Source organism: Arachis stenosperma, chromosome 6 (genome assembly GCF_014773155.1).
Source record: "Arachis stenosperma cultivar V10309 chromosome 6, arast.V10309.gnm1.PFL2, whole genome shotgun sequence".
Classification (NCBI taxonomy): domain Eukaryota; kingdom Viridiplantae; phylum Streptophyta; class Magnoliopsida; order Fabales; family Fabaceae; genus Arachis; species Arachis stenosperma.
In genome coordinates, this window is record NC_080382.1 from 3,277,412 (window position 1) to 3,288,295 (window position 10,884).

The window sequence follows — 10,884 nt, forward strand, 5'->3', positions numbered from 1 at the left end:
TCAGAATGAATAATTTATGACATGATCTAATATTTTTAGATCTAAAAAGTTTAAAGTTTAATCATTACTAAATACTAGAAGTTAAAAAAATAATATAAGACAAATAAAAAAAATTATACAATAATTTTGTAACAGAACTTACCCTATAAAATAAATAAAGTTTTCACTCAAAAAGTTTCTTATGATTATTTAATAAATTATATTTTTAATATTTTTAATACATCACTAAATATATATATATAAAATATAAATAAATAATAAAAATATTAAATAATATAAATAATTATTTTAATATTAAAATTTAAATAAATAATTTAAAAATATAAAATATTTTTATTTTATTAAATTAATTTTGGAACGTGTTATTTACATTATTTACAAAAATTATTATTTATATAAAAAATATAGATATAATATAACCTTGGTGATATCCGGACAAAGTTTTATTTGTTGATAGAAAAAGTTGGAGAACGTTTTTAGCTAATTGAAGGCAAAGAAAAAGACGGAGAGAGAAAAAGGGCCAGGGGGTATAAGAGGAAGAGAAGTGGGTCAAGAGGGACAGAATTGCAGCGGCCATTGGCATTCCACTTTGAAGCTTTATCAGATATTCATTCATTCATAGCACGTAGCTCATAGGCTCTGCTCTGTAGTTCTCAGTGGTCGCTTACACAAACACAGTAACAGTAATACCACCCACCCACACCTACTTGTCAGCAACAGTACTCACTCACTCACTCCTTCCTTTACTAAATTCCCCAAATCTAACCTACATACATACAACACAACCACCATCCTCTTCTCTTTTGTCATGTCCTTTTCCTCTTTATCCCATCTCCATTTTACTCCCCCTTCAATTTACACTTCTTCCAGGCCAGGCCCCCTTTTTGTGCCTCTTCTTCTTCCTCCTCCATACTTATTGCTATCACCGCAATAACTGGAAACATTATTATAAATTAATGAAAAGCCTTTCCCCCTGATACTTAGTCACCGTCAGCCTCGTCCTTTGGGTTTGCCTTTACTTTTTTGGTCGAATTTCTGACCAACGAATTTATATCCCCTGTCTCAGTGTTTTTATCGGGAGAAACAAACAAAGCCCAGGCCACAGGCCCCAGGCCCTAGGCCCCGCTCCTCTCTTCACGTTTCTCCTTCGTTTTAAAAACTAACACATTCTAATCCACTCTTGTACTTCACTTCATCTTCTTCAATCTGCTTCTCTGCTCTGTGTGCCTGCATGTTTCACTCTCCAGCCATGGATGTGAGCTGAGATTTCTTTCATTTCAAGTTTCTCTGTAATCATGTATGTTGTGAATGATTGATGTGTTGTTGCGTGGTATGCAGGAATGGAAGAGAAGTGGGCAGATACCGGCGTTTGGGAACTGGGAATTCGCGAACGAGTTGCCAATAACTCAGTACTTCGAGTGTGCAAGACAAGCTGGCTTGGTTCGTTACAGTTCCTCTTCCGGAGAAAGTGATCCCTGCGTTCGCGACCTTTACTCTCTTGATTTTCACAAACCTCCTACTCTCAAAAAGGTCTCTCTCTTTTCCAGTATTATCAATTTTTGTTTATATTTTATTGCTCTAAAAAGCTCTTTCAAATTAGCTATGGAAATTAAATTAAATCGATTTAAAAGGGCCTTGCTGTCATTCCTTGTCTTTACTCCTTGCACACGAACCCTCAAGATTTTGAGCAGTGGGTGGCACATAAATGTGTGTTGTGGTGACCCATGCCTCGTGAGGGAGGATCTGGTAGTTGATACAGTACGCTGGTTCTGTTTTTGAGCCATTTATTTCTGTCTCACCAACCACATTAAAACCCTTTTAATTTACCACAGTTTTGGAGTTTGCAAATAAACAAGGAATAGTGATTCTTGTGCAGGGGAATAGGAACAACAGGAACAGAGAAAGAGAAAGGAGGTGCTCTCATGGGAACGTTAACGTTAAGGGAAATGGAAATGGAAACATGAGAAAGCTTAAGCAAGGGAAAGTATGGGACGTGACGGAACAGCAACGGAGCAAGCAACACGACGTCGTTCCGCTTCCGCAATCAGCGGCCCCTCCTCGACCAAAACCCGTTGACGAAGATCTTTATAAGATCCCTCCCCAGCTCCTTCGTTCTACCAAAAGGGTATCTTTTTTTTTTAATTATTATTTTCACTTTCTTTTTGTCCATAGCACTACTCTATTATCCTAATAATATTTTGTTGACTTTTGCAGAAGAAAGTGCTGGGCTTCATTTCCAAGTGTTTGGTACCCGCTGCATGTGTTTCATGACCATCTTTCTTTCTTCTAAGTGAAGCTGCTTGCTTATGTGGTGATTATAGTTTTTGATGCACCTCAGATGCTGAATGAATGCCCTTTTTCTTTTTGTTTCTTATAGTGGTAGCATATAAATTATAATGATCAATGTAGTAATAGTAGTATAGTACTACTATTTGATATTTGGTCGTCTTCATTCATTTCAGTCGGTGTTTGCAATTATATTCTACTATTAATATTATTTTGAATTTAGAATTAGTAAATGCTATTTTGTTGGTATTAGGTGGCAGAGTTGATGTTACAACTTACAATGTCGGAATTCACGGATGCTTATCTTCTTTCTCGTTAATGTTGGACTTTGTAAAAAGTCTCTTGTTTTTTACTTTTTCTTTTATCTAATAATGCCAAAACAACGTTGATATACAAATCCAATGGCTATGAGTAATTAAGCTATAGTAGGCCTTGCATTTCCAATTATAATTTGATTTGGTACCTACCTTTCTTCTGCCATAGAAAGTTCCTAGCTATAATTTCTAATTAGGGGGACTTTATGTCTAAAACCACCCTGGTTAATGGATCTTTGTAATTATGTAGTTTGAAATATACTATTCTTTAAAAAATTATATAATTTAACAAATATGGACACACACTGCAGTTAAAAGATAAAAATAAAAATCGTCACACACTGAAAAGGACAGAAATCACTATTCACTAGTCAATTCCAAGAAAAACTTTTTACGTGGTCGCCAATCGCTAGATGGGGCTGTAAAACTGTTTGGCCTCGAATCACATTAGAACCGAGGTGGCTAATCAGGTAACAAATATCGAAGCCTATGTTATATGCACAGGAAACTCTGATAGGGATTATTTACTGTGATAATCGATGTGATTATTCATGTTTTGGAAATTAATAATAAAATAGTTGTACTGCCAACTGATATATGGGCTTGAATTAGCTAAATTAGCAAGAGAATATATGTTCCATGAAAGATGTAGAGTACCAAAATGCTTTCTACTTTTCTATTAATTCCATGAAAAAGATAGTACATAATTCCCTTTTTCCTTTTGTATTTTTCTTTTGGTCAGACACTTGTATTTTTGCTACATATCCACAGTTTGTAGCCTGTTTTTGGGTCGCAACCAGTGATAAATTCTTTCTTTCTAGTAGATGCTTTTTAGTGTCAAATGTATTATTGTATTCAGAGATTAATGAGAAAAATGCAATTTAAGAAGGACGATTAAATATATGGGGAGTTGCATCAAAATAAATAGTAAGTGAGAAAACTTCATGTACACTTTTTTTTTTGTCATGACTTTCTTGTAGAACTGGTTAGAAAATTAAACTACACTGAACTGGGCCTCTACTCTGGCCTTTGTCCAAGAAGAAGGGCTTTAGCCTTTTGGTTCTTGAGTCCTAACTCCTTAGGTAGCCTTAGCCATTGCCAATGCGTCTCTTTCATCTTTACATGGAAGCTATATACACATCCATATAATACTATAATTAAGTAATTAACTTCCTGCTATGTGTTCAATTTACATGGAAGCTCTGCACAATTAAAATTAAATTTCATTTGAAAAAAAAAAAAGAGAATATATTTTCTAGGCAGAGCATCCGCTTGATTGTTGGGAATGGATGAGTAAGATGAAGGTGGTGTGCAATGTCAATCCTTTAAGAAACAATAGAAATAAAAATAAGATACTTTTATTATTATTGTTAATTAAGAGACTAATGAGTATCATTTGGATTTAGGTAGAACAGGGAAGAAAGGTATAAAACCATATAATAAAACAAATGGTGGACCCTTTGTTTTTTGTTTTTGAATGTTAAATGGGGATTGGTTAATGGTTATTAAACCATCCTCCGCTGTTTGCTTGTCAAACTCAAAAGGATGCGCCCTCTACTCTCTAAGGACCACCTAACCGAAACAAACAACTTTTAAAATAAAAGGGGACCCAAAAATGGTACTTTATGGTTTTTATATTTATGTGCTAATCATAGTTCAAGTGTTAATTTAAACATCACAATTTGTTAGCTTAGATGACAAGGAAGTTCATCTTAAAACATCATTAGAATATAGTATACAATTCTCTCTGTAAAAAAAAAAATTTGGGACATGTGAATAAGACGATAGAAAGAAAGAAAGAATTGAAAACACACAGGCATTTCAAGTGATGAGATAGACACCCCCATTCGTCCATTTCATTGTCCTTGTGCACTATGAATGGTAACATTATCCCAAAGGCTGTGTAGCCAAAAAGTTGAAAGGGCCATATATTCCATTCCATTAATAATGGAATTGATTCCTTTAATTTTCATTTTCTGCTACCAAAAATAGCGAAATTATTGTGTGTGTGTGTGTAGGCACAACAATAATGGTGGCCGTTGTAGTTTAGTAAGTTGGGAATGAGCCATGTGGAGCCCGTGAATGAGTCTCAAGAAAGGACACGAAGCATGGCTTGGAATAATGGCTTTTTGGGAAGCAGTAGGTGGGGTTTTTAATGGTGGCCATGACAAGGACCTTGTAAATTTCTGTTTTTATCTCTCGTTTCTCAATTTTATTTCTGCACATCCATTTTGGTCCATCCACCTCCACCGTTTCAAAGCCTTAAACTCAACACGTTGAATTGTGTGACCGAGTGATCTCACTCGCACTCACCGCTCGTTTGCAACAATTATTGTATATTATAATATAGTGACGACAATGGGAATGCTGTGTGTGTTGAATCATTATTCATTGTCATCTATTTATTGTGGTAATGAATTGAATTGGGTATGGTATTATAACTCTAGGTACAATGAATCTTGTTCTAGAAAGGAAAGGAATCATTACATAAAGTACCACTGAGCACAAATGGTCCTTATTTTCAATCAATCAATATTTTATAAAGACCAAACAATTCCTATGCCTGTTTCAGAGGACGTTTTTGAGATAGACGGGTGGAACAAGTAACTCCCTACTCTACATAGGAAATGAACACAACACAGATACGATGGAAGAACGAGTCAGCACTTCATCTAGATAGTTAGGTAGTATTACTGTCAGCAACTTTGAATATTCGGGACTGTCGGTGATGCCAAGAATTCCATCACTGAATTTAATAACTATTTTAACAAAAAAAAACTATATTATAGTAGCTAAAACACAAGTCAAATTACTGATTATTGCAATATGTTAATTTAACGTGTGTGAGTGTGTGACCTTCATACATAGCATATTAACCCCTATTGTCGATTGGTGAGAGTTGGGTAAATAGGAGTAACGAATAATAATAATAATAATAATAATAATAATAGGGTGGTGGCACTGCCGACACTCTTCAAAGGTTGGCAGAGAAACAAAAAATAAAGAGAGAACCTACAACATCCATGGCCTCGCACTTTGATTAGAGATATCTTCTCTCTGCTTTATGATGGTGACTTACCAACGAGCAATACCAAATACAATGGCACCAATAACAAACAAACAAAACAACCAAGCAAACTGTGAGCATTCTAAATTGGCCGAGTACATGACAAAGTAGTTACAAAGTTTTGGATATCACGGGCAGTGAGGCAACGAGGAGAAATTGAAGAATAATGCAACATTTTTGCAAACAAGATAACCTTTTCTTGAAAACAAACAAAGAATAGAACAGAATAGAAAGAAAGCAAAAAGCCAGAACACTTTGCTCATACATTCATATGCTTGACTGCATGTGAAGGTGGAAAAAAAAGTACTGTATGCAGGTAATGTACACAAACAAGTGAAATTTCCTTTCCCATTTTTTACAGCTACCTGATGAGGCCGTTTGTACAGAAGAAGAACACAAATTATTTACAACGAGGTAGTCCAATACCAACTTAAGCAGTGTGTGTTAAGCAGGGTGATCGATTGAGCCTCTCAAGAATTCCATTTGCCTTCCTTTTTGCCCTTGAAGTCCCGTGTCGCGCAAGTTTAGACAGGGTACCGTTGGCTTTTTCTTCTTCTCTAACTTCCTTCAACTTTGTTCTATCACCGTAACAGATTGTATATAAAATTGCAACACAATTCTCCTTGGTTCGCTCTGACGTGCCCTCCCTTATGATAGCCAGCAAGAAGGCTACAGCTCCAAGATCCCCCATTTCTTCAATGGCCTTGGGATGGCTGGAAAGGAGTGCCAATATAGCGAGCAACTCATCAACTAGAATGTGGTCCATGATCTTCTTCAGAATGACCCGGACTGCACCTTCTCTCACTGTCCTCCCTTTATTCTCGTGCACAAGACATAGGTTGAATATAGCTGAGGCAGCATCTTTCACGGCTAATGGCTGTCCCTCCTCTAAAAGGTCAAGCAAATGTTTGATGGCTCCAGACTTTCCAATGATGTGCTTGTTGGAGTCAAGAGCCGATAATGTGAAAATGGCTGCTGCGGCATTGCTCCTTGTTTGAATTGTTCCGGATTTCAAGGCATCAATGAGAAGAGCAATGACAGTTGGATCCTCTCCAAATACTTTCTTATTATCGTCTTGAATCGAGAGATTTAGAATAGTTGTAATCAAGTCCTCATGGAGATCGGGGTGAACATGAGCCGTATTAGGCGATAATGGACTGAGCAACTGCGGAATCACATCAACGGACTCCCCAAAGAGGGTTCTAAAGGAAGGCATTCTCTTTGTTAGGAGGCGAAGCTCTCTTGCAGCTTCTTTCTGATCAGGGACAGACAATGACAGCTTATGAAGTAATGAATCCAAGTGGTCTCTATCCGCATTACTTACTACTTGGTTGATGTCCTGAACCGGCTTTGGCATCTCAATTGCATGCTCTTTACACCACTGCGCAATCATGTCCCGGACCAAGTAATTTGGAGTAAGATTAGTGTGAGAAAGGACTTGTTGGGTTTGAGGGCATGTTCTGTGCCCTTCATCCAACCACCTCTGAATGTATGCCCGATCATAAGTCTGCATTTGGCAACAACACATCAATGAATGAAAACACCACCCCAGATTTTTACTCTCTTGTTACAACTATTGGAGAGCTCAGCCTCAGAGCCATTATTCTCCCAATGCACACAATAACCTAGTCTCAATCTATGAACAAATCCAAACAAGAACTAAACATGCAGCCAGTGCACCCCAAAAAAATATGAAATTGATCTCGCTAATGGATCAAAAATCAAGGAATGAGTTGAAAAGGGATGATTTTGATTCCAAGGCACAATCCATAATTCTGCATTACGTCAATAATGGGAACCACTCTGTTCTATTTACCATTAGCAGATAAAAATAAATAATTTTACCAACAAATAAAATAAAAAGTACAGAACAATAATGAACAGAACAATTGGGTTGTCGGAGAGGCAAGGAACATGCGGAAGCGGTTAGATGCCTAAAAAGGAAGAACATAAAAATAAAATAAAAATAAAACAGCGTGAAGAGATAAAAAAAAAAGAGTAAATAAAATTGAAGGGGAAAGGAGGAAAGAGTGACCTGTCCGGTGGCCAAGATAACAGGATCCGTCATCAACTCGGTGGAAATGGGGCATCGAAATTCAGGAGGAACGGGGAAGCTGAAATCATCGAATGATGAGGGCGATGCTCTCTTCAAATCCCTAAGAGTCGATAGAGTGGCGATGGCGTCTTCAGCGTGGCGCGTGGTGTAGTCGTCGTCCTCCACGATGGCCTTCACCAGCCCCCTCAGCTTCTCCTTCAATTCCGCCGCTTTTCCACCACCTCCATCCGCCGCAGATGCAGACAAACCTCTCTCTCTCCTCGCCATTACACCTCAAAATTCACCACCTCACACAATTCATCTCCTCCTCCTTTTCTTTAGAATTTGTGTTTGCTTTGCACAGAAAACAGAAGCGTAAGCCGTAAGCGTGTGGGTGGTGGAGGGACAGAAATGTAATTGAGCAATTAAGCGTAGTTAGAGGCACCGACCTCTTTCTTACACTGAGTTCACGGGAGAATTCACAGCACACTGTTTCCACGCTTTTCTTTTTTCTCTCTTTATATTCTTATTCTCTTCTCATCCCTTCTCTTCTCTTATTCTCCTCCAACCAACACCTAGCCAGTAGCCACGCCCCCCTTTCACCATCTAAACACAAAACACAATTAGAAACGACGCCATCAATGGATTTTGTTTTCAAACTCCACAATCACAACACTACAAAAATTAGTAATTACTACAACTATTTTATTAATACCTTCTATTCTCTGTGATATTTATTAATTAATCATATTTAAATCTTTGTTCTATATTTAATTCATTCGTTTATATATATTCTAATAAAGAAAAATAGTTTTATCACCTAAAGATAAAGAATATCCCTACTAAAAGTAGGAGATAGGAAATTAATGGACATGTGAAAGAAGAAGACACCACGTCAATTGCAACTTATTGTTAGTAAAGAGTAAAGACTAAAGAGAATAATTTTGTACTATTGTAACTACCCTTTTCGGTTGTAGTTTCAGGATTTATTAGACCTAAAGCATAAACACTTTGATATCTAAATAACATTAACTATTAGGGTTAAAAAATTACTTTTTTTTTTTATATTTAAACAGGGCTAAAACGCCCAAAAGAAAGAAACAAGAAACTAAATACAGATATAACGGAATAAGGTAGTCCTTAGTTTAATTAGTGGAATAAAGTAAGTTAAATTACTTTATTCCACTAATTAAACTATGGATCATATACTTCAGCCTATAATTTTTGAAGCATTTGTGCTGGCCTCAAAAATTTTTTTCAACAACTTGAATCATACATTTTATATATTGCTGGCCTCAAAAACCTCATATTATATTGTTAAAATTAATTGGACTAAAATCATATTGTAAAAGAAAGTGACGATAAATGTTAGGAAGAATTTCTTTGGAAAACAAAAAATATTAGAAAAAATCTTAAATGTACCTAAAAATATTAATATTTTGTAATTTGAACTGTTGATCTTAATTATAAAATATATATTAATTAAAATAAAGTGTTAAAAAGAGTGAGATACATTTGAAAATTTTCCTAAATGTTATATATTGTTGTTTCTCTTTGTAAAGTTTGATATACTTAGTATTTTTTTCAAATATATTCATTCTCATTTTATGAGATGCCGATAGCCCGATACGACTCAAAAAGTCTAAATTAACTCATAAACAATGTTTTAGTTAAATATATAAAATAGTAAGTACATTTCCTTGTGGGGATGTAGCTCAAATGGTAGAGCGCTCGCTTTGCATGCGAGAGGCACCGGGTTCGATCCCCCGCATCTCCAAAAATATCTCTTTTAATTTTGTGACCGGTTCTGGTTTTATCCTTTCATTAAAGGCCCAATTAATTCGATTCTGTTTTTTATTTAGGCCTCTAAACAACCATCTTCATTCTTAACATCTGTCAATTATTCTTAGTCTCACACAGACTAAGTGGCTTAAGAGTTATTATCCATGTAAAAAAAAAGATGCCAACCCAAAAAATCCTTATATTATATATAAACTTTAATAGTTTTCTATATAATAAATGTTTTTAAATTTAAAATTTTTTATTATTTTAATAATGTTCTTTTATTTTTATCACATATTTTTTTAGAATATTTATTTTCAAAATGCTTTGAAAAAAAAAAGAAAAACTGAAAATAGATCAAGATAAACAACATAACATAATAACATATATATATATTACAAAAGCACTTAAGTAACATAGAAATTTGACATTTCAACAAAAAGATTTTCTAAAGCGACAAGATTAATAACATGATAAAATAATATTTCAATTATTATTAAATTTATTATTTTTATAACGTGTAGAAGAAATTGGTCCGTATTTAAGTATTTAACTCTAAAGAAAATCAAAAGAAAAATTAAGAACGAACAATAAACCCCGAAGAAGAGGAAGTAGCATCCCATACGACCGCCCATTGTACAAGTTCTTAGAATCAATCAGCAGTACGTGCACTCTTGAAGGCCAGAGTTCACTCCATTGAATGGAAGACGGTTTACAGTTACAGATTTGTTCCACTCTAGAACAAATGGGATTCTGAAAGAAAACATAGACTATTGAGTGGCTTTTAATTTTAGCATTTTAGCCATCCTTGATTAGTGAATAATTGTCTAAGTTTTACGTTAATATTCTAAAGCCTAATCATTATCAATCTACTCTTACAGAGTAGATCAGAGTAGTATGTGTTCAGTTGAGATTACCCGTTTAAGTTGTATGTATGCATGTATATAGGTTTTTCACCAAACAGCTTCATTCATTTTCACTATATTATTACTCCCTTCTCTGCATATATTTTTGTCTTTTCTTTGAGTCTCTGCTATATTGAAGGAGCCAAGATAGATCGATGGCACCAAGAACCATCTAGGCTGAACAAGTTTTTTATGTTATTTATTTTTTGCTTTTCTTTTTTTCTTAAAAGAAGGGGTTTTCTATCATCGTTTATTTGTTGCACAATAATACAACAGTGAACTCGAGACGCTGAACATAACCTCGGAACCATCGAGATAAAAAGAAAAAATAAATAAAGTGGGATATATGTATAGATAACTAGATAAAGTCAAGGATAATAAATCAAGTTGGGTTGGTCAAAAAAAAAAGTCAAGGATAATAAGAAGAAGCTAGTGAGATTTGCACAACAACAAAAATTAGGTGTTTGGTTATTAAATTAAGAATGATGAGAATTC

At 35.1% G+C, this 10,884-nt stretch overlaps 2 protein-coding genes and 1 non-coding gene across 3 annotated transcripts; 2 read left to right on the top strand and 1 right to left on the bottom strand.

Annotated features, from left to right (window-relative positions):
* Window positions 1-526: 526 nt before the first annotated feature.
* On the top strand, window positions 527-2,545 carry LOC130932530 (uncharacterized). The gene is made up of 4 exons (XM_057861864.1): window positions 527-1,255; window positions 1,339-1,530; window positions 1,877-2,125; window positions 2,215-2,545. The coding sequence occupies exons 1-4, from the start codon at window positions 1,232-1,234 to the stop codon at window positions 2,269-2,271; spliced, it is 522 nt and encodes a 173-aa protein (XP_057717847.1). The 5' UTR covers window positions 527-1,231; the 3' UTR covers window positions 2,272-2,545.
* Window positions 2,546-5,900: 3,355 nt separating this feature from the next.
* LOC130936113 (U-box domain-containing protein 9-like) lies at window positions 5,901-8,491 on the bottom strand. Its single transcript, XM_057866108.1, has 2 exons — window positions 7,703-8,491; window positions 5,901-7,174 (listed from the first exon to the last, which is right to left on the bottom strand). The coding sequence occupies exons 1-2, from the start codon at window positions 7,988-7,990 to the stop codon at window positions 6,098-6,100; spliced, it is 1,365 nt and encodes a 454-aa protein (XP_057722091.1). The 5' UTR covers window positions 7,991-8,491; the 3' UTR covers window positions 5,901-6,097.
* A 915-nt stretch (window positions 8,492-9,406) lies between these two features.
* TRNAA-UGC (transfer RNA alanine (anticodon UGC)) lies at window positions 9,407-9,479 on the top strand. The gene has a single exon. It is a non-coding gene; the product is annotated as a tRNA-Ala (tRNA).
* Window positions 9,480-10,884: the final 1,405 nt, after the last annotated feature.

Excerpts from the sequence above, each read along its gene's own strand:
- LOC130932530 (XM_057861864.1), top strand. The coding sequence starts at position 1,232 with ATGTTTCACTCTCCAGCCATGGAT. Across the intron at positions 1,256-1,338 it reads TTCACTCTCCAGCCATGGAT|GAATGGAAGAGAAGTGGGCA; the intron begins GTGAGCTGAGAT and ends CGTGGTATGCAG. Across the intron at positions 2,126-2,214 it reads TCCTTCGTTCTACCAAAAGG|AAGAAAGTGCTGGGCTTCAT; the intron begins GTATCTTTTTTT and ends TGACTTTTGCAG.
- LOC130936113 (XM_057866108.1), bottom strand. The coding sequence starts at position 7,990 with ATGGCGAGGAGAGAGAGAGGTTTGTCTGCATCTGCGGCGGATGGAGGT. Across the intron at positions 7,175-7,702 it reads TTATCTTGGCCACCGGACAG|ACTTATGATCGGGCATACAT; the intron begins GTCACTCTTTCC and ends TGCCAAATGCAG.